The sequence below is a fragment of the Diaphorina citri genome, unplaced genomic scaffold, assembly GCF_000475195.1.
Source record: "Diaphorina citri unplaced genomic scaffold, Diaci psyllid genome assembly version 1.1 scaffold1290, whole genome shotgun sequence".
Classification (NCBI taxonomy): domain Eukaryota; kingdom Metazoa; phylum Arthropoda; class Insecta; order Hemiptera; family Psyllidae; genus Diaphorina; species Diaphorina citri.
Window position 1 is genome coordinate 934 of NW_007378719.1, and position 23,970 is coordinate 24,903.

Below are 23,970 nucleotides of genomic sequence, written 5' to 3' on the forward strand. Positions count from 1 at the left end.
TGGATAGGCGGAGTGACACTTGCTCGCCGCGTTTACACGATGCTACCCCGGTCAGTTGTGCCATGACGGGTCTGCGACTGGAGGTGTGAGTTGAAGAGCACAGTGCATATTATGAAGAGCACAGTGCATATTATGAAGAGCACAGTGCATATTATGAAGAGCACAGTGCATATTATGAAGAGCACAGTGCATATTATGAAGAACACAGTGCATATTATGAAGAGCACAGTGCATATTATGGACACAGAAGGGCACCAGAGATGCGATTTAAAGCTCTTCCCATACAATTCAATCAATCGTCTGATCTGATTGTAATCTGAGAGAGACAATCAATTACCCCTAATTTGAATTTACTTTTTTCAGCAATGGCTCTGATTGCCAGCAGTTGGTTTTCAACATGTTTCACTTCTCAAATATCTAAAGTTTTCAAAGAGACCAAGGAAGTGCAATGGTACCAGTACCTAAAGTACTTACAGGATTGCTCCATCTACTATTCTCATTTTTGGGTTAAGTTCGGTCAAAGCCATCTTGTCATTTAAACAATCTTTCTACTACATATATGTAGATATTAGTATATCGCAGCAACTTTCAGCTTTGTCTACCGTTTCTCTTCATAAATATCTACTAGTACTTACAAGTTCCGGTGTACTCAAAATACTGAAGCCCAGAGTTTTGCTGACGCTGAACGCAGTGAAGTACCAGTCATCCCCGGTGCTCGGAGACCAGAGGGGTTCGAATTCGATTCCCTCGTGGTCATTTTTCCTGATCTCTCGCCAACCCCAGTCTCCTTCTTCTGCGTCGAATGTGAACTGGAAAAGTGAAATTTACAGCCGTTGGTCCAGTGGTAAAGGGTTTGCCATGCAGAAGGTCCCGCGTTCGATGCCCACAACAAAGTAATTGTTTAAAGCAGAGGATAGAAGTCAGTGGAGGAATGAAGAAGAGACCTTTGTCCAGCAGTGACAAATAACGGTTGCCCATGATTTGGGATAATCAATGATTTATGTTTGTGAACCAATCAGAATGCAGCATTTTAAACTTTGGTCAAAAATGTTGCATTCTGATTCGTTGATTAACATTAATGGTTGACTATCTCAAAGTTTTCTCTCGGCCCTAAGATTTGAAAATTATAATGGAATTCATCTTAAAAAAATTGAAAGTGTTCTTTTATTTTGTATGAAAAATGATTCCTACGCGTTAGCAATTGTACTACCTATACAGTACCTACTGCATGGGACATGGAACTTCGAGAGGCTCAAGAACTTACAAAGTTCCGGGAAGATCTCTTCACCGAATAGAAATATCGGTCATCAGGGTCTGTCAGGAGTGAAGTACACGATATTTCGTCTGTTCCATCCACACAGTCTTGTATATGATCACATGTTTTCTGCTTGTTGTAACATCCTTCACTAGCACAATACTCCTCGTCCTCAGAACATGATGAATCTATCAAGGAAACAAATACTTTAGTTCTCACTATGAATGCCGTAGGTATCTACCCAGAAGCCCTTGAACATCGATAGTTAGAAGTTCAAGGGAAAAGATTTTTTTTTTAAAGAGGTTTGACAGAGGGAACTGTAACTGCTATGGTCTTATCGTCCCGAAATCGAAGAGAGGAGGAAGACAGGATAGCCTACCTAGAAGTCCTTGAACATCGATAGCTAGAAGTTCAAGGGAAAAGAAAATCGTCTGTTATAAAGAGTGTTCGTTGTGGCGAGGTTTTGTCATCTCGTATTGTACTTGAAAGGAAGGGGAATGTGGACTCTTTTATAGGCCGGCCATTCACTATCACATAGACCTGGCAGGCGCACATGTACATGAGTACCTGTCAGGTCTACCTGATAGTGTATGGCCGGCCTTACTCTTAGGATCTCGGAGAAGTTCGAGAACGGAATATTGTATTTAGAATATTTAGATGGTTCTTGTCTTCATCATTGTCGAATGTAAAAGGAACTTGGCCAGCCTAGTTAGCTTAGTTGGTAGTGCGTCTGCCTCGTAAGCGCTAGGCCGCGGGTTCGATTCCCGCCCGGGGCGGATTTTATCCTGATGGGATAATGTTCGTTCTCGGAACGGCTGGCTTTCTCCTATCCTGTCCTCCTTCTCTCTTCGATTTCGGGACGATAAGACCATAGCAGTTAAAGTTCCCTCTGTCAAACCTCTTAAAAAAAAAAAAAAAAAAAAAAAAAAAAAAAAAAAAAAAAAAAAACAAAAAAACAAAACTCTTTTTCTTTACTAAATTTTTCGCTGTCACAGTCCAACCAAATTTTGTTTCGCAAATTTTCTTTGGCAGTTAGTTGCTCTCTAACTTTTTACGGTACTTTTTACTCCAATTATTTTTTTACTTAAATTACTTTCCGCTTATTTTTTTCCAAACTAAAATTTTTCTTTCATTTAATTTTTCGTTGGTAGTTTCGAGCAGCTGTGCATCAACTACGCCAACGAACACCTGCAGTACTACTTCAACCAGCACGTGTTTCAATACGAACAGGAAGAATACAACAAGGAGGGTATTCGTTGGCGCCATATTGAATTCTCGGACAATACGCTGTGTCTGCAGCTGGTCGAGGGGAAACCCAATGGTCTCCTGTGTGTTCTGGATGATCAAGCCAAGTAAGTTTTGAATAGAATAGAATAGAATAGAATAAGGAGGGAATTCGTTGGCGCCATATTGAATTCTCGGACAATACGCTGTGTCTGCAGCTGGTCGAGGGGAAACCCAATGGTCTCCTGTGTGTTCTGGATGATCAAGCCAAGTAAGTTTTGAATAGAATAGAATAGAATAGAATAAGGAGGGAATTCGTTGGCGCCATATTGAATTCTCGGACAATACGCTGTGTCTGCAGCTGGTCGAGGGGAAACCCAATGGTCTCCTGTGTGTTCTGGATGATCAAGCCAAGTAAGTTTTGAATAGAATAGAATAGAATAGAATAAGGAGGGAATTCGTTGGCGCCATATTGAATTCTCGGACAATACGCTGTGTCTGCAGCTGGTCGAGGGGAAACCCAATGGTCTCCTGTGTGTTCTGGATGATCAAGCCAAGTAAGTTTTGAATAGAATAGAATAGAATAGAATAAGGAGGGAATTCGTTGGCGCCATATTGAATTCTCGGACAATACGCTGTGTCTGCAGCTGGTCGAGGGGAAACCCAATGGTCTCCTGTGTGTTCTGGATGATCAAGCCAAGTAAGTTTTGAATAGAATAGAATAGAATAGAATAAGGAGGGAATTCGTTGGCGCCATATTGAATTCTCGGACAATACGCTGTGTCTGCAGCTGGTCGAGGGGAAACCCAGTCAGAGGTAGGTAATGTGATTTCTCAGTCAGAGGTAATAAGAGAGGGAACTTGAACGGCTAAGGTCTTATTGTCCCGAAAGCGAAGAGAAGAAAGACCAGATAGGAGGAAGCCAGATGGTCAGAGAGCGAAACTTATTTATTTGGGATAAAATCCACCCCAGGCGAGAATGGAACTCGCGAACTTGCGCTTACAAGGCATACGGACAGACACGTTATACCCTCCTTCAAGCTAACTATTCTGGCAAAAATTATACTTTGAAACCTTGAGTGCATCGATTCCCAACTGTGTATTGAAGTTAAGCAACTTTTTGCAAAGTTGCTATCTCAACTGGTGGCCGGAAATGGAGTTCTTACCTCATATCTATTGAATCCTGATACAGGCACAGTGACACTATCACTATCACTGATGATATGACCAGCCCTGGTTACAGCATACACTACATAGGTAAACACAGGCATGGATATGAATACTATACTCACCTCATATCTATTGAATCCTGATACAGGCACAGTGACACTATCACTGATGATATGACCAGCCCTGGTTACAGCATACGCATACACTAGAGTCTACCTACAACACTTCAACACTAATATTCCCTTACTTGACAGCATAATAGAAGCTCCAGGACTCCCGTACACATATCGTCTCCATATCTCATACGGTACTAGGGGAGTTTCCTCAACACAGATATCCAAATAGTTGAGGACTAAGGCTCGGGATTTCAGATCCAAGAATATCGAGGTGTGACGATTGATGAGCATTCCCTCTCCCTGTAAAACCAAAAAATAATAATACAGTCGAACCTGGGTATAAGAGAACTGGATATAGTGGAAACCTGGATATAAGAGAAAAAAAGGTGATCCCCTGGATTCTCTTATATCCAGGTTCGACTGTAATAGAAAGTAATAATTAGAATAAGAGGACAGAAGTAGTAAAGTTCAGCTCCAATTTGATAGAGGGAACTGAAACTGCTAGGGTCTTATAGTCCCGTTCTCCCTGCGAAACCATAGAATGATAATGGTAATAGAAAGTAATGATTACAATAAGAGGACAGAAGTAGGACTGGCTGAACTGTTCAATAAAGTTTTTTTCCAAGAGGTTTGATAGAGGGAACTGTAATTGCTAGGGTCTTGTGATCTTATCGTCCCGAAAGTGAAGATAGAAGGAAGACAGGATATAATGACCTTCACTACTTACCAGTTCAGTAAGGTCATGATGTAGAATCACGTGACCTGCCTGGGTAATGACCTCTACTGTGACCTTCACATGACCTTGATCTATGGCATAATGACATTCACTACTTACCAGTACAGTAAGGTCATGATGTAGAATCACGTGACCTGCCTGTGTAATGACCTCTACTGTGACCTTGAAAAGCTACAGTCACTATATGGCAGCGATTTTCAAACTTCATTTGCTGCGGAGCACCATGTGACTGCTGTAAATTTTACGGAACACCCCCCCACCACCAATATCAACCCTTTTGCATGGGCATAGCCAGCATCTGATCTAGCGGGGCAGAGCAGCCGTGGTTTAAGAGGAGGGGGGACGCTCGTTTTATTTATCTAGAGTTTGTCAGTTATGTTTCCAAATTTCTTCGTACCTATTAATATTCGATTGCAAATATTTCAACGGGTTACTTTCTGGTGTTCTCGTGTTGACCCAGCACCTAAATGGGAAGTATTGTGTCTCTTCGTAGTTATTGTCTTCATCATTGTCGAATGTAAAATGAACTTGGCCATTAGGTGATCCTCCCTCATGCGTCCCAATAATTTCTCACGAGTGTTGGAGATTATACCTTTCTTAACCCATTCTTAGGGCTGTTTGCCCATACACCTAATCCTCCGAGTTAAATTTTTGTGAATGAGGTTACCTTGGTTTATCTCTGCATTAGTAAACAACCTCTAGGGACCTCAAAACGTGTTTTTTCATTAACCCGTGAGTACACGCACATAGGGAAAAAATCTCACACGCTCGGCAAAAACGGCAGAACTTGTTCAATATTGGCCCTAACCTGTCGGGACCTAGGGTAGCTGTTAATTATATGGTTATCTAGATGTAACCACAGTCTCATACTGTCTCTAGCTTGATTCTGAGTGGTTAGATAGAACAGTTCACTAGCAACCGTCCCATCCCGTGAATTCTTCTCGAGCTTTTCAACAAATCTGGAATCAGAAATATGGGTCAGGAGGATTTCTTCACACACTTGGGAGCGAGCGGTTGTTTTTCTCCTTTTCTTTTGAAAGGTGAGTTTTACGGGTAAGTTTTAACTTGAGAATGTTTCCTTTAGTTTGTCTTATCGTAGTTCTCGGATGGTTTTTCCAATTTTGACTAAATTGAGAAAAAAGCTCCTACACGTTACGTAAGGAAATTTTGCTCATTAGATGTTGGACTGAATCGGGACAATAGGGAACTCTCACAGAAAATCGAACCCATAGAGTTCCTTTTTCTGGGTGAGGTCTTTAGTTCACTGAACCACAAGTAAGATATAAGCAGGCCCACTGATTAAGAAGTGCGGCATTGCTCCACCCCGTCAAGTTAAGGAAATTTTGACAGCGCTACTAGAGATATTATACGCCACAGACCAAATAACGATTTTCAGGTAGGTATAGAGGATACCCACTTACTTCAAGTTAGTATCCAGATCTTCATAGGACTGCATGACTCTACTCAGTGTCAACTCATTGCCCGCTTGCATCAAATACGAATCGGATCTCATGGCGTGAAATCCAATGAATGCCCCTTCATCTCCACTGGCGATTCCTTCAACACGCAACCCGCGATAATCCTTACCCATATTCAAAGTCATGGTTTGCTGAAATCAGAATTCAGAGGTAGGTAATGTGATTTCTCAATCAGAGGTAATAAGAGAGGGCAGAGGGAACTTGAACGGCTAAGGCCTTATTGTCCCGAAAGCGAAGAGAAGAAAGACCAGATAGGAGAAAGCCAGATGTTCAGAGAGCGAAACTTATTTAGGGTAAGTGTACCATTTATTCGCCCACCTAAAAAACGTACCATTTATTGGCCCACCTGCCCACATTTATTTTTCTAATTTTTGTTTTTATGACTACAATTTTTGATTAGCACTGGTTCGATAGCAGTCTTTAAGCCCTTTCTTTTGATGAAATTGGATCTTGAAAAAGTTCGTCCAGTTCAGACTTATGTGGCGTAAATGGTACGTAATGGCCAATAACGTGACCTGCCTGTGTAATGACCTCTACTGTGACCTTCACATGACCTTGATCTATGACATAATGACCTTCACTACTTACCAGTACAGTAAGGTCATGATGTAGAATCACGTGACCTGCCTGTGTAATGACCTCTACTGTGACCTTCACATGACCTTGATCTATGACATAATGACCTTCACTACTTACCAGTACAGTAAGGTCATGATGTAGAATCACGTGACCTGCCTGTGTAATGACCTCTACTGTGACCTTCACATGACCTTGATCTATGACATAATGACCTTCACTACTTACCAGTACAGTAAGGTCATGATGTAGAATCACGTGACCTGCCTGTGTAATGACCTCTACTGTGACCTTCACATGACCTTGATCTATGACAGGAGCTACCGGAATATCCACTCTCTCTTGACTTTGAGGATCTAGCTGAAACAAGAGGTATTATAGGAATTTTGTTATCTGTTTTATGTTCGAATCTATGAGTACATTAAGATATATCCACTGTACACACATATTATAGTCGATCGGCTGTCAATCAATGTCGATCGACGAGATAAATTTATGTTGTCAAGGCACTGTGGACGGTTCATTCGACATCGATCGAAGGCCGGTCGACACATCTTTTGAAAGATAATCACTGGAGAGCAATATATTAGATAACTTCACCTTTAGGACCACAGTCAACCTTTTCTTTGGAAGGATGGAAAATCCCTCAAAAGTAAGGAATTTTTTCCACTGAAAATGCTATAGTGAAAAAGATTTTCGACTCGAATATATGAATCCATTAAGATATATCCACTGTACACACATAGTCGATCTGCTGTCAATCAATGTCGATCGACGAGATAAATTTATGTTGTCGAGGCACTGTGGACGGTTCATTCGACATCGATCGAAGGCCGGTCGACACATCTTTTGATTTTGAAAGATAATCACTGGAGAGCAATATTAGATAACCTCACCTTTATAGGACCATAGTTTCAACCTATTCTTTGGAAGGATGGAAAATCCCTCAAAAGTAAGGAATTTTTTCCACTGAAAATGCTATAGTGAAAAAGATTTTCGACTCACATAAATCAATATCTGGTGATCCCCACTGCTCAATCGAGCTCCATAACTGGATACTATCCCATTCTCCTCCACATGTACAAATTTGTACTGCGAGGATCCTCGAAGTACTACCTCAACCAGCATTTGCTCGTGCAGCATATTATGTATGGATAGGCGGAGTGACACTTGCTCGCCGCGTTTACACGATGCTACCCCGGTCAGTTGTGCCATGACGGGTCTGCGACTGGAGAACTGGAAAGAGAAAATGACGGTGTGAGTTGAAGAGCACAGTGCATATTATGAAGAGCACAGTGCATGTTATGGACAGAGAAGGGCTCCAGATGCGATTTAAAGCTCTTCTCATACAATTCAATCAATCGTCTGATCTGATTGTAATCTGAGAGAGACAATCAATTACCCCTAATTTAAATTTACTTTTTTTCAGCAATGTCTCCGATTGCCAGCAGTTGGTTTTCAACATGTTTCACTTCTCAAATATCTAAAGTTTTCAAAGAGACCAAGGAAGTGCAATGGTACCTAAAGTACCTATAGGATTGCTCCATCTACCTACTATTCCCATTTTTGGGTTAAGTTCGGTCAAAGCCATCTTGTCATTTAAACAATCTTTCTACTAGATACTAGTATATCGCATTATCGCAGCAACATTCAGATTTGTCTACCGTTTCTCTTCATAAATATCTACTAATACTTACAAGTTCCGGTGTATTCAAAATACTGAAGCCATTTGACTTAACAGTGTGAGTTGAAGGGCACAGTATACATTGTGGACACAGAAGGGCAGCAGGTGCTATTTAAATTGCACACAGAAAACAGTATCGAGTTCAATGGAGAAGATCTTCTCATACAATTCAATGAATCGTCTGATCTGATTGTAACCTGACAGAGACTATCAATGACCCCTAATTTCAATTTATAGTTTTCAGCATGAACTCCCAGAGGTCCGCCATGTTTTTGCTATTCAGCATTTCAACTTGTTTCTCTTCTCAATTATTTAAAGTTTCCAAGAAGATTGGAAGTGCAATGGTACCTAATATTCCTGTAGGGTTAATCCATCTATTCTCATCTTTGGGTTAAGCTCGGTCAAAACCACAATGTCATTTAGAAAATCATTCTACAAGAGGTAGGCATCGCAGCAACTTTCAGGTACCTATGTATATCGTTTCCTCATCCTCATAGTTAGGTACTTACAAGTTCCGGTGTACTCAAAATACTGAAGCCCAGAGTTTTGCTGACACTGAATGCAGTGAAGTACCAAGCATCCCCGGTGCTCGGAGACCAGAGGGGTTCGAATTCGATTCCCTCGTGGTCATTTTTCCTGATCTCTCGCCAACCCCAGTCTCCTTCTTCTGCGTCAAATGTGAACTGGAAAAATGAAAATTATGGGTATGGTTGGTCCTGTGGTAAAGGGATTGCCATGTAGAAAGTCCCACGTTCGATTCCCACAGTGAATTAACTCATTTGTTTGAACTTATTTGTAAGGCCGATGACCAGTCATGAAAGATCCAACAAGGTCGCAGTGACAAAGGGCTTAAATAGCTGATGGCCCTTCTTATACCAAGGCCCAGGACCATACTTTGAGATAATTTATGATTGAAGATTGTGAACCTTGAAGTTATAATGAAACAATCAGAATGCAATATTTTATGCTTTGGTCAAAAATGTTGCTTTCTGATTCATTGATTAACTTTAATGATTGATCATCTCAAAGTGTGCTCCCAGCCCTAAAATGTGTAAATTAGGAAAATGAAAGTGTTTTATTATTATTTTTCATGAAAAATAAGGTTATGAAATATGAATCCAACGCTTTAGCAACTCTACTACCTACCTACAGTACCTATCTACTGGGACATTTGATTTCAAGAGGATCAAGAACTTACAAAGTTTCGGGAAGATCTCTTCACCGAATAGAAATATCGGTCATCAGGGTCTGTCAGGAGTGGAGTACACGATATTTCGTCTGTTCCATCCACACAGTCTTGTATATGATCACATGTTTTCTGCTTGTTGTAACATCCTTCACTAGCACAATACTCCTCGTCCTCAGAACATGATGAATCTATCAAGGAAACAAATACTTTAGGTCTCACTATGAATGCCGTACCTACCTAGAAGCCCTTGAACATCTTTTTTTTTTTTTTCAAGAGGTTTGACAGAGGGAACTGTAACTGCTATGGTCTTATGGTCCCGAAATCGAAGAGAGGAGGAAGACAGGATAGGAGAAAGCCAGCCGTTCCAAGAATGAATATTATCCCATCAGAATAAAATCCGCCCCGGGCGGGAATCGAACCCGCGGCCTAGCGCTTACAAGGCAGACGCACTACCAACTAAGCTAACTAGGCTGGCGCCCTTGAACATCGATAGTTAGAAGTTCAAGGGAAAAGAAAATCGTCTGTTATAAAGAGTATTCGTTGTGGCGAGGTTTTGTCATCTCGTATTGTACCTACTTGAAAGGAAGGGGAATGTGGACTCTCTTTTAGGCCGGCCATTCACTATCAGGTAGACCGGGCAGGTACACCTGTTCATGTGTAGGTATACCTGTCAGGTCTACTTGATAGTGAATGGCCGGCCTTACTCTTAGGATCTCGGAGAAGTTCGAGAACGGATTATTCTTTTTAGCTAGTTATTGTCTTCATCATTGTCGAACGTAAAATGAACTTGGCCATTAGGTTGGAGATTATACCTTTCTTAACCCATCCTTAGGGCTGTTTGCCCATACACCTAATCCTCCGAGTTAAATTTTTGTGAATGAGGTTACCTTGGTTTATCTCTGCATTGTACCCAAGTCTCTACAAAAAAAGGGTTTTATGTGGCGTAGATTTTAACAGTTACCTACGGTTTATGGTCATCTCATTATTTTGTAGGTAGGTATTTAAAAAATTCAAATTAGCGAAATAAGAATTTAATTTTTTTATGAGCGCCTGGTATCTTTGTAATTATGCAATGTGCAAGGATAAATTGATTACGAAAAGAAAACCATTTTCCAATAGCTTACGGCCTTGAGGCTTGTGAAAAGGGAGAGCAACCAAATTATGGCCACTAAATGTCGTACCTACCTGCCTACAAGTTTCCTATGGTGACTTACCACACTAGTAAATCCATCAGGCACGGCCTCCGTTCTCACATGAACCACCACGTAGTCCCCCACCCCTATCTCCTCTCCAGGGTTGGTCCACACCACGATACTCCCAGCTCGGGTCTCATTACCTTCCTGACTCCGGGCCTGGTTTGTGCCAGGGTTGGCGTAGGTGTATACGGTGCGTACGGCGGTGATGGGGTCGGATGATGGTGATCGTGTGAACGTGGCCTGGAGAGAAATGGAGGGGGAGTGGGAGGGACAGGAGGGGAGGGAGAAGTCGTAGAATACGAGACCTGGAGGGAGGGGAAACGAGAGAGAGAGAGAGAGAGAAAGCAAAAAATCAGTCCGATGGATAAATTAATTTCATAGAAAGAAAGGTCAACCTCTATCCACCGACAAGAGACCTGTTCCTATAGGATCACTGAAGTTAGGATTCTACTGGATATTTTTTTCAGGTTCCTAATTGTAGGCAGGGCCATTTTTAGGGGAGGGGGTGAGCTTCATTTTTCTCCTTTATTGTAGACCAGACTCCGTAAATTTGCAGAATTCTCGCCCCCCCCTCTCGACAAAATCTTGTATACGGCCCTGACTGTAGGGGACTAAAATAAAGGTTCCTAATGGAGCAGTTGCAAATGGGTAAAAATTATAAATAAATGGTCGATTTTTATGAAAAAAGTTGGGAAAAATCCAAATCTGAGGTCAAAACTCCGAAAAAATAACTGTAAAAGGTCGAAAATTCAATTTTTATTTTCCGGCCATTAGGTGATCCTCCCTCATGCGTCCCAATAATTTCTCACCAGTGTTGGAGACTAACCCATCCTTAGGGCTGTTTGCCCATACACCTAATCCTCCGAGTTAAATTTTTGTGAATGAGGTTACCTTGGTTTATCTCTGCATTAGTAAACAAGCCCAGGTTGAGTATAATAATGGATAAATAAGATAAGATACCCATCGAATTTACTTAGAAGTTGTTAAAAGTAAAAGTTTCATAAAATGGAACGCGGCAATACTGTCTCTAGCTTGATTCTGAGTGGTTAGATAGAACAGTTCACTAGCAACCGTCCCATCTCGTGAATTCTTCTCGAGCTTTTCAATAAATCTGGAAATACAAACACGGGTCATGAGGATTTCTTCACACACTTGGAAGCGAGCGGTTGTTTTTCTCCTTTTCTTTTGAAAGGTGAGTTTTACGGGTAAGTTTTAACTTGAGAATGTTTCCTTTAGTTTGTCTTATCGTAGTTCTCGGATGGTTTTTCCAATTTTGACTAAATTGAGAAAAAAGCTCCTACACGTTACGTAAGGAAATTTTGCTCATTAGATTTGGGGCTGAATCGGGACAATGGGGAACTCTCACAGAAAATCGAACCTATAGAGTTCTTTTTTCTGGGTGAGGTCTTTAGTTCACTGAACCACAAGTAAGATATAAGCAGGCCCACTGATTAAGAAGTGCGGCATTGCTCCACCCCGTCAAGTTAAGGAAATTTTGACAGCGCTACTAGAGATATTATACGCCACAGACCAAGTAACGATTTTCAGGTAGGTATAGAGGATACCCACTTACTTCAAGTTAGTATCCAGATCTTCATAGGACTGCATGACTCTACTCAGTGTCAACTCATTGCCCGCTTGCATCAAATACGAAGCGGACCTCATGGCGTGAAATCCAATAAATGCCCCTTCATCTCCACTGGCGATTCCTTCAACACGCAACCCGCGATAATCCTTACCCATATTCAAAGCCATGGTTTGCTGAAATCAGAATTCAGAGGTAATGTGATTTCTCAATCAGAGGTAATAAGAGAGGGAACTTGAACGGCTAAGGTCTTATTGTTCCGAAAGCGAAGAGAAAGACCAGATAGGAGGAAGCCAGATGTTCAGAGAGCGAAACTTATTTAGGGTAAGTGTACCATTTATTCGCCCACCTAAAAAACGTACCATTTATTGGCCCACCTGCCCACATTTATTTTTCTAATTTTTCGGATCTCATGGCGTGAAATCCAATGAATGCCCCTTCATCTCCACTGGCGATTCCTTCAACACGCAACCCGCGATAATCCTTACCCATATTCAAAGTCATGGTTTGCTGAAATCAGAATTCAGAGGTAGGTAATGTGATTTCTCAATCAGAGGTAATAAGAGAGGGCAGAGGGAACTTGAACGGCTAAGGCCTTATTGTCCCGAAAGCGAAGAGAAGAAAGACCAGATAGGAGAAAGCCAGATGTTCAGAGAGCGAAACTTATTTCTTTGGGATAAAATCCACCCCAGGCGAGAATGGAACTCGCGAACTTGCGCTTACAAGGTATACGGACAGACACGTTATACCCTCCTTCAAGCTAACTATACTGGCAAAAATTATACTTTGAAACCTTGAGTGCATCGATTCCCAACTGTTTACTGAAGTTAAGCAACTTTTTGCAAGGTTGCTATCTCAACTGGTGACCGGAACTGGAGTTCTTACCTCATATCTATTGAATCCTGATACAGGCACAGTGACACTATCACTGATGATATGACCAGCCCTGGTTACAGCATACACTACATAGGTAAACACAGGGGCCATGTCTGGAGAAACAGGCACGGATATAGAAGTGATCAGGGGGGAGGGGGAGGGAGGGTGGTACTCCGTACGAAGGACCAAGTTCTTGGAGAGAACCTGAAAGAAAGAAAGAAAAAAATGAAATTATTTAGGTACTTATTTACTATTTGTACCCAAGTCTCTACAAAAGAAGGACATTTTTATAATTTTGTGTAAGGGTTTTATGTGGCGTTGATTTTAACAGTTACCTACGGTTTATGGTCATCTTATTATTGTGTAGTCCGTACGAAGGACCAAGTTCTTGGAGAGAACCTGAAAGAAAGAAAAAATGAAATTATTTAGGTACTTATTTACTACTAGCTGAATTCCGTCGCTTCGCTCCGGAATCCCGCTAGTTCCTAGTTCATCCCGAGGCATGGCCAAACTTGTGGAAAAGGCATGGCCGAACTTGTGGAAAAGGCATGGCCAGCCAAACTTGTGGAAAAGGCATGGCCGAACTTTTTTTTTTTTTTTTTTTTTTGCCGAACGAAGGACCAAGTTCTTGGAGAGAACCTGAAAGAAAGAAAAAATGAAATTATTTAGGTAGGTACTTATTTACTATTTGTACCCAAGTCTCTACAAAAAAGGGTTTTATGTGGCGTAGATTTTAACAGTTACCTACGGTTTATGGTCATCTTAATAAGATGACCAATATAATAATATTATTTTGTAGGTATTTAAAAAATTCAAATTAGCGAAATAAGAATTTGAATTTTTATGAGCGCCTGGTATCTTTGTAATTATGCAATGTGCAAAGATCAATTGATTACGAAAAGGAAACCATTTTCCAATAACTTAAGACCTTGAGCCTTGTGAAAAGGGAGAGAAACCAAATTATGGCCACGAAATGTCGCACCTACCTGCCTACAGGTTTCCTATGGTGACTTACCACACTAGTAAATCCATCAGGCACGGCCTCCGTTTTTACATGAGCCACCACATAGTCTTCCACCCCTATCTCCTCTCCAGGGTTGGTCCACACCACTATACTTCCAGCTCGGGTCTCATTGCCCTCTTGACTCCGGTCCTGGTTTGTGCCAGGGTTGGCGTAGGTGTATACCGTGCGTACGGTGGTGATGGGGTCGGATGATGGTGATCGTGTGAACGTGGCCTGGAGAGAAATGGAGGGGGAGTGGGAGGGAGCGGAGGGGAGGGAGAAGTCGTAGAATACGAGACCTGGAGGGAGGGGAAACGAGAGAGAGAGAGAGAGAGAGAGAGAGAGAGAGCAAAAAAATCAGTCTGATGGATAAATTAATGTCATAGAAAGGAAGGTCAACCTCTATCCACCGGCAAGAGACCAGTTCCTATAGGATCACTGAAGTTAGGATTCTACTGGATATTTTTTTCAGGTTCCTAATTGTAGGCAGGGCCGTATTAAGATCTCCCCTCAGGGCCGGAGGGGAGATCTTAATTTTTCTCCTTTATTGTAGACCAGACTCCGCAAATTTGCAGAATCTCTCGCCCCCTTCCCCCCTTGACAAAATCCTGTATACGGCCCTGACTGTAGGGGACTAAAATAAAGGGTAATATACCCTAATATGTATACATATCTACCTAAGTTCAGTTCTAATCTATTACCGGGTGACTACTTACCTCGTTCTACAAACATATCCCACCTCGCAGAGTCTGTCAGTTCAGTCATGTAATTCTCAGTCTCGGAATAGTCATGCTCTCTCTTGACCAGAATAGTTTGGTCTTCTTGTACCGCCCCATCCAGTAAGATGTGAACCGACCTCCTCTATGAAACATCACCCAAGTAAGCGCAACTGATCTATTGTAGGCAGGGCCGTATTTAGGGGAGGGGGCGAGCTTCATTTTTCTCCTTTACTGTAGACCAGACTCCGCAAATTTGCAGAATCTCTCGCCCCCCCCCCTCGACAAAATCCTGTATACGGCCCTGACTGTAGGGGACTAAAATAAAGGGTAATATACCCTAATACTAATATCTATATCTACCTAAGTTCTGTTCTTATCTATTACCGGGTGACTACTTACCTCGTTCTACAAACATATCCCACCTCGCAGAGTCTGTCAGTTCAGTCATATAATTCTCAGTCTCGGAATAGTCATGCTCTCTCTTGACCAGAATAGTTTGGTCTTCTTGTACCGCCCCATCCAGTAAGATGTGAACCGTGAGTTGTGAGTCCTCGAGATCAACCGCGGACAATGGTTGACCATCTGAATAGCTGACTGACACCTGTGAACAGTTATAGATGAAGTTTAGTTCTAAAAAAAAAATCTCAAATTATTTGTGGTAAGGAGAGATTTTTCACAACTTTTGTGGATATCACAGCATTACCAAGTGCCTCATTTCAAAACAATTTCCATATTTCAATATTTTTTACATCGGTAATGCCGCCACTGGTCGCTACTCGATTGTCCTCACGAGGCTAAGTTCACTCCGAACTTCAAGCACAGATCATGACATGGTGCAGTTGAGGAATACATACATACATGTCCTTGTATAGGTTTCCCGGCATGCCAGTACAGGGGTCGGCGTGATACAAACTCCACCACTACTTGACTGTTCACCACACGACTGCTACTGAACCCAGTCATAGATTCACCACTGAGCAATTCAGTGACGGTCACGTCCAGACGGAGTTCTAATCCGGGGGTCACGGGTTCGAGTAGCTCGGAGAAGTTGAGAAGGACCGTGTTCTTGCCTTCTTTCTGTGGAAATGAAGGTAAAAATTACGGGTCTGAGTTCGCATGATATTGTGTCAGATGTGTCAGTTAAGGGGGTTTTTATTTGGGTGGATGGTTTAATGGACTGTATAATTCTAAAGCTACTACAAATGCCACCAAAGGCCTTTTGACTGAAAAAGAATTATTTATTTATTTATATTTATCAAAATTTCAAAATGGTGTTCAGAACTGGCGGGAATTTGAATTGAGGTGGTGCGAATTTGAATTAAGGGCGCAAACATTGGGTTTGACATAATAGGTAAGTGCCTACTAGGTACTGTAGATAAACCTGATATCCTGATAAAGATCTCATCAGATAATAGATAATAGAAATCTATACCTACATACATAATTTGTATTAATGTAGCTATTAGGTAGGTAGTTCGGTACATCTAAAGTACCGAGATAGATATGTAAATCCAGCTATATTGTAAAAAAAAATATGTTCAAGCAGGAAGTGAGATGGTTTTAGAACGATTTTTCGGGTTTTTAATAGGAAAGCCTGTAATGAATTCAACAAAACAAATACAGAAACAGATTAAAATAAAATAATGAGTGTGATATATTTTTTTACTGTTTCCATTATGTAGATAAATTACCTATTATACCTACCTAATAGGTACTTACCTACATATAGCTACATACTACATACCTACCTACCTACCTACATAGCTACCTACCGGATATTTTGAAAATCATCATAACGAGCCCAACACATATCATGGTTATGAGATCTGAAATAAAATTACCTACATAAAAAACTAAAACTAAAAAAAAAAAAAAAAAAAAAAAAAATAGAGCGCACCTATCAGAAGGAAGATGTGACGTACACCTCTCTATTGGACTCCTGTGGTCTGTGTCGTAGCAATATACGTCCCTCAAGATATGGATATGATTGATAAAGCGCCGTGAAATCGGACCTTAGCGGTCACTTGATGAGCGTGAAATGAGCACATCGAATTGTTGCAATAATTAGTAAGGTCACAAGACAATTCAGTTAAGTTTTTTTTTTTTTTTTTTTTTTTTTTTTTTTAGAGGGAACTTTACTCCTGAGGTAATACTGATATATGATGTACCTGTTATGACTATAGTAAGTATTAAATAGAGGTGTATTTTCCTTTAGGGAAATTGACCACTGGAAAATACCTACAGCTTATCTGACAATCCATCGACTCTTCTTCTTCTTCTTTTTCTTCTTCTTCCTCGCCTTTTCCCGTGTACAGACGGGGTCGGCGTTTTTCGTCAGCCTCTCAGTCAGCCCTGGGGTGATTGCTTTGGGCTGACATTTGATTTTGGGCTACAAAAATTTCAAGATGACCTTCGCACTCAACCTTTGTTATTTCTTTAGCAAGGGAAATTTCAGGCTGGTATCCTGCCTGTTCAAAGTCCCCGAGCCAGATTAAGCTGGTCTACTAACTGGTTAAAGTCAGGCAGTCAGATATCAGAAATACCAAGATGGAGATCTTAATCCAATTCACCTGAGTTGCTAATCATAATGAAGTTCATTGATTGAATTCGGATATCTAAAGTACTTTGAACTCTAAGCCAAAGCAATTAGAATTCTTAATTTTCACCATAAGTTCATTCAATTCGCAAACCCAGCCGAATTTCACGGTTAACAAACAAAAAATAATTCATACCAACTCGGAATTCTGAATTATTGTTAAAAAAAAAGAAGTAAAAATTGCAAGGTTCAATAATTTTGCGGATTTTAGTATTAGAAGGTGGATAGGTAAATATCTAATATTTTTCCCCCTTGTACCTAAGTAGAAAGAATAAAATATTTAGTACCTACCTACCTATGTATAACTATGGCCATTTTCGATGAAAAGAGATCTCAGATCTCGCGGCACCAAAGTCCGGAAAATGGCCTAGACGACCAGGACCATCTCATAGTATGACCGAAGTACCTAGCACTAGTAATTAGTACATAACATGAACAGTAAGTACTGCAAGTAGTACCTAAATAGGTATATAGTACATTGTACCGAGATATGATGTACTTGTACCGAGATATGATGTACATTGTACCGAGATATGATGTACATTGTACCGAGATATGATGTACATTGTACCGAGATAGGATGTACATTGTACCGAGATATGATGTACATTGTACCGAGATATGATGTACATTGTACTACTACTCGAACTATAAGTGAGATACCTATCTACCTACCTACAAATTGTGAAACACATTTCTAATTATCTCAATTAGTATCCCTATTTACACTGCAATCATGTTACCTTCTCTACTACCTCCTACATGTGTAATATAATTATGTTCCCTACTATGTAGGTAATAAGCTAATAAGATAAGTATATGGGTGCAGTATGTAGTATGTACCTGTTATTAAATAGTACCTGCCAGCCTAGTTAGCTTAGTTGGTAGCGCGTCTGCCTTGTAAGCGCTAGGCCGCGGGTTCGATTCCCGCCCGGGGGATGTACATTCTACCGAGATATGATGTACATTCTACCGAGATTTAATGTACATTGTACCGAGATATAATGTACATTGTACCGAGATATGATGTACATTGTACCTACTACTCGAACTATAAGTGAGATACCTATCTACCATTCTACCTACAAATTGTGAAACACATTTCTAATTATTTCAATAAGTATCCCTATTTACACTGCAATCATGTTACCTACCTTCTCTACTACCTACTACATGTGTAATATAATTATGTTCCCTACTATGTAATAAGCTAATAAGATAAGTATATGGGTGCAGTATGTACCTACCTGTTATTAAATAGTACCTACCAGCATGTACATATGTAGGTACTTACCTATATAGGTACTCTGTGCCAATTGCGAATTGTGCCATATACGTATAGTTACCCTCAAACCTCTTGAAAAATATTTTAAGAGGCCAAAAGCGAAGAGAGAAGGAAGACAGGATAGGAGAAAGCCAACCGTTTCGAAAGCGAACATTACCTATCTGTTTAGGATAAAATTATCCCCGAGCAGGAATCAAACCTGAGACCTAAACTAGCGCTTGTGAGCCGGTATTTCTCCTTAATGTACAGATTAGGTTATTTCGATATTCAGGTAATGAAATTTGACATCCATAATATTCCAGTCTCGGTACCTTATTTGTACATTCAGATGTCAGACTACAGTCCAAGTGCCTTAATAGATTAATACTGAGAGTAAAAGTATCTCTGGACGTCTTAAATAGATACCTACCATCCTTGTCAAGTCAAAACTTATGATCTACAAACCTGCAAGTACCAATTCAAAGTAATTCCTATTTCGTTTAGAAGATAATGAAGTCTAAACTCAAAGAAATCAGTCCTAAACAGCGAAGTACAATAACGTTCAAAGATGGTCTTCCTGAGATTTAATTATTTTATGCCGCTGCTGGAACTCGAACCGGAGATTACTGAATTGTGAATCCAGTGCCTCAGCAACCACACTGATTGATGAAATTTAATGAAACCCGCTTTTTTTTGAAGAGGTTTGATAGAGGGCAACTGAAGCCAGCCGTTCCGAGAACGAACATTATCCGTTGAAGATAAAATCCGACCCGGGCGAGAAACACGTTTATAATAAAGCTATAAAGGAGGAAAGTTTCTCAGTAAATTCAAGGCTTTCAGATCGATTTTTATTTAAATCATTAAAATATTGCATCACCCGGTATTTGAACCCACGTCCCCAGACTTGTCACATTGCTTAGTCACCTACTTGACACTTGAATAATAACTTAATAACTCACTGTACACTTAAGTACCTACTCAATGTACACTTAAGTGCTCCATGTACAGATGTACACTTAAGTACTCCCTGCACACTTAAGTGCTCCATGACCTGGGAAGTTTGTGCAAGGCGAGGAATGAATTCCGAACTCCTAGTATCTAAATTAGCAATTATCAGCTATTCTGTACTTCTGAAGATATGTAAATGTCTAATCATCTGATGTCATAACAGATGTCACTCGGGAAGCAAATACCTATTTTGACATTTTTGACACGGACGGTATGGGATAGAGTTTGACCAGACAACTACCTAGACATGACAACAGCAGTCCTACAGGTACTTAGTCATCTTTTATTATTACAGTCCTGTCAAATTGGGACTCGTCTAAATGGGAAACCTGGATAAGCAAAAACTTGCCAATCCCTTGGATTCCCAATCAGACAGGATTGACTATTTTATTAATTTATCATCTATTTCATTCATGCCAGTTTAGTTAGTTGGAAGGTAGTTGTAGTTGGTAGTAAGCCATCAATTTCCATAATACCGTCACTGGTTGCAACTCGATTAAAATAGCTACTCAGTTGTCCTCATAAGGTTGAGTGCACCCCGAACTCCAAGCACAGAGTCGAAAAAAACTTCGACCCCGCCGGAAATCGAACCGGGGACCTCCGGCATGCAAGTCGCGTGATACCCATTAGACCACGGAGGTTGCTACAAGGAGTATAAGGCATCAATATATACCTGACAAGAATTCTGGAGCGTTTATGGCCGACCTAACATGGAACTTGATTTTGGCAACTTGTCAGCATTTAGAGTGGACAATTAAGTGTCGTAGGTGGCCACATAAATTAATAATGCATCATATCTTGCTGACATTATCTTCGTCATGGTAATAGACTGTCAATGAGATCCAGGGGCAGAAGCACAAGGTCCTGGGTTCGATTCCCTGGACGGGACAGATTTTGCGGCGAATTGGGAGGAGAAAAATTGGTTTTTTTTTTCTTTTCCTAGTTACATACTAGGTATGTGAGAGATACAACGAGAATAACAATATTCAACACAGGACATTTCTTATTTATAATTTGGGATCGAAGCTTTTTTTTAGTTCTACCTACATTTTACTGAATAGCAATTAAATTTGAATCCTTCGCCGCCCCTGAGATTTTGATTGATTAATAACATACGAGTGTAAACTGTAAACCGGACTGCTTTCACACCAACATAACTTTGTCTGACAGCTTCCTTTATCAAGATAATCCGATAACGTTTGCAAATTTTATTCTGCAGTCTGTATTTAATGTATTTTGAAAATTCTCTGCTTAATGGATTTTGAAAATTCTCCGGTTAATGCATTTTTATTTGATTCGAGCTGTCAGATTGAGTTATAATTTTGGGAAAGTCTGCCTTCCCATGTCCAATGTAAATCCTAGACGCCATCAATCTACCGCAATTCACATACTAGATCGCTGAAATTAAGCAACTTTGCGCGTGGTTGGTCTCCGGATGGGTGACCGTCTGGGCAATCGCATGTTGCTGGATTTTCCCGCGAACACTCAGACTGGGTGAGGTTAATGTAAGGAGGCCGGTAGCTTGTCGCCAAATGAAAAGTAATAGGTACCTACCTACCCCCAGAGAGAAGGAAGACAGGATATAGGAGAAAGCCATCAGCCGTTCCGGGAGCCAACCTTAATAAAGTTTGCCCCGGGCGGGAATCGAACCCGTGACCTAGAGCTCACAAGGTAGGTGTGCTACCCACCCAATTTCAGTAGGGTAGTGGGCGATGAATCTGGAGTATTCTGGAGGTTGATGGTTCGAGTTCAATTCAACTGTGATGGAAAAAACACACATTTTCCCTAAAATACTCTATTTGTACCTGGGTATAGCGTTTTGATTCGGCCCTCAACATGCATTATTAATTATTAAAATTATGTTAATCATCAACTATAGATACAGTTTTGCAAATATGTTACCTATGCTCTATTATGCTCAGTGGGTAAAACAACATTCTTCCTTCTTACATATCCCATTTCCAGCGAAGCTAAAACAACAGGTACCTACCTACATTTCCACTCTCACATATTTTTTTTATTATTATTTATTATTTTTTTAATGCAAAATAATCTAAATAAAATAACAAAATGTGAAGCACAATAATACTTAAAAATTAACATGTACTTAATAATAACGTAAAAATTATTTTTTTGCAAATATGTATGTATGTATTTCAAGCATTAGGTATAATAGGTCATTCAGTACCTATCATTGTTATTATGCACATATTAAAATAAGGCGTGTCAGGTCATACATAACTATAATTCTGACATAACTCTGACCTTTATTAATTAAAACCTCAGGGAATTCTTTTCAACCAGACGTGTGACGCTATTTTTTTCTCATTTTTTTTTTTTTTAACTCGCTACTTTTTCTATTTTTAATTCGCATCCGTAAATCATAGAAGCATTACGGAACAAAGGAAGCGACTTCCTGGTTTCGACGGTTTTCCTCCTATCCTTAGGTTCGACTCCCACCCGGGGCGCATTTTATCCTGAATAGATAAGGTTCGTTCTCGGAAGGGCTGGCTTTCGCCTATTCTGTCTTCCTTATCTCTTCGCGTTCGGGACCTTAGAAGTTACAGTTCCCACTATCAAACCTTTTAAAAAAGGGACCTTAGCTCAGGTGTTAGTCCCCTACACTTCTCTCTCTTTCTCTCTCTCTCTCCCTATCTAAAAAGTAAAATAACAGGGTGTATCATAAGTACCTATAAGACAGGTTAGTCCAACCCACCCAGAATAATATGAGTATATCCGTTATCAGATCCCAGTATAACACAGATGCATACTGCATAATCATGCATTATGCAGTTATCATGAGGGACAATATTCAGCCTCACCGAATTATCTGCATCAGTGCAGCGTAACCCCTGCGTGTGTATTCAAGTGTGAAAACTATGATATACCTACCTTATAATATGTACCTATTATGCAGTTTTTTTTTTTGTGTTATTAATTTATTATATCACAACTTTGGTGCTCACTGCAGCATTGTAGGATTTTCCCAATATCTCAATAATCCTAAGAAATTCACTGTTCACTGATTCTTGGAAAGAGAAGAAAGCAAAGCGTGAGAGGAGGAGAGGGAGGAAGGGGTTTAGTTTAGTTTTCGCTTAACCGCTCGAGGGTTCGGTATAAAGTGGATTTCCAGAAGTTGGCAGATGCCATTTTGAAGAAAAATGGCTTAGCAACAAAAATTGGTGAGTTTATTTTTTATTCTTTGGGTGGGGGGGGGAGGGGAACCTCGAACACTTTTGAAAGTTAAGAAGGGAACCGCAACGAAAAAAGTCTGGCCACCCCTGGTATATAGAGTAGAGTTTCTCGGCCAGCCTAGTTAGCTTGATTGGTGGTGCCTCTGCCTTGTAAGCCGCGGGTTCGATTCCCGCTCGGGGCGAATTTTATCTTAGATGGATAATGTTCGTTCTCTGAATGGCTGGCTTTCTCCTATCTTGTCTTCCTTCTCTCTTCGATTTCGGGACGATAAGACCATAGCAGTTACAGTTCCCTCTTTAAAACCTCTTTTTTTTAATTAAAATCTTGTCCAATTAGGTAATTATTATTATTATTTATTACAAGGTACCTATCACCTAGAATTCTCACTTACCTCGAACAAAGGCGTGAAGTATGTCTGTACTTGAAACCTATGCTCGTTTATTTGATCCTGAATTGAAGTACGAATCAACCATGTTCCATCCTTGGCTAAGTTGGGTAGCTGAAACGACAGACTAGACACCCCTGAAACGAAACAATACAATGTGAATAAGTCAGTAAATAGGTAAATACAAAAATACTCCGATTGTTCAAACATCCATATATTTGCCACAGAACAAAGTGCTTAACTTCAATGTCACAATGGGAACTTGGCAAATGGAACTTTCTACTCCTTCCTCCTTTCCCCCCCACACTAAATGAAATTAAGCTTTGCACATTGCATAATTACAAAGATACCAGGCGTTCATAGAAAATTGAAATAATTTAGCAGTTACGGAAAAAATACTTTTCCGTACCTATACCTACGTCCTATGCAATGATTGCAATGGTTTTATCAGGCAGATAAGAAGGTAATCTTGGTGTACTATGTGAGTAACTTACCATTATTGGTGTAGATGGAAATCCATCGCCTCATAATAATACCATCTGGATTGTGTTATTAATTTATTATATCACAACTTTGGTGCTCACTGCAGCATTGTAGGATTTTCCCAATATCTCAATAATCCTAAAATCCACTGTATTGTTTTGTACAATACAAACAATGTATTTTTTTGTACAATACAAATTGAGAAATCACACTGACCTAAAATCCAATGTTTA

At 40.3% G+C, this 23,970-nt stretch overlaps 1 protein-coding gene across 1 annotated transcript in view; it reads right to left on the reverse strand.

Annotated features, from left to right (window-relative positions):
* Window positions 1-611: 611 nt before the first annotated feature.
* LOC103515181 (CD109 antigen-like) overlaps window positions 612-23,970 on the reverse strand; it is a 28,332-nt gene continuing 4,973 nt past the window's right edge. The window contains exons 4-21 of the mRNA XM_008480109.2: window positions 23,749-23,799; window positions 23,261-23,391; window positions 15,665-15,883; window positions 15,206-15,407; window positions 14,707-14,711; window positions 14,100-14,321; window positions 13,094-13,288; window positions 12,197-12,384; window positions 11,630-11,734; window positions 11,515-11,558; window positions 9,437-9,615; window positions 8,748-8,921; window positions 7,560-7,790; window positions 6,567-6,914; window positions 3,896-4,064; window positions 3,645-3,787; window positions 1,265-1,426; window positions 612-809 (exon numbers count right to left, since the gene is read on the reverse strand). Of these exons, the coding sequence (XP_008478331.2) occupies window positions 612-809; window positions 1,265-1,426; window positions 3,645-3,787; window positions 3,896-4,064; window positions 6,567-6,914; window positions 7,560-7,790; window positions 8,748-8,921; window positions 9,437-9,615; window positions 11,515-11,558; window positions 11,630-11,734; window positions 12,197-12,384; window positions 13,094-13,288; window positions 14,100-14,321; window positions 14,707-14,711; window positions 15,206-15,407; window positions 15,665-15,883; window positions 23,261-23,391; window positions 23,749-23,799 (2,966 nt within the window). The remainder of the gene's footprint in view (window positions 810-1,264; window positions 1,427-3,644; window positions 3,788-3,895; window positions 4,065-6,566; window positions 6,915-7,559; window positions 7,791-8,747; window positions 8,922-9,436; window positions 9,616-11,514; window positions 11,559-11,629; window positions 11,735-12,196; window positions 12,385-13,093; window positions 13,289-14,099; window positions 14,322-14,706; window positions 14,712-15,205; window positions 15,408-15,664; window positions 15,884-23,260; window positions 23,392-23,748; window positions 23,800-23,970) is intronic.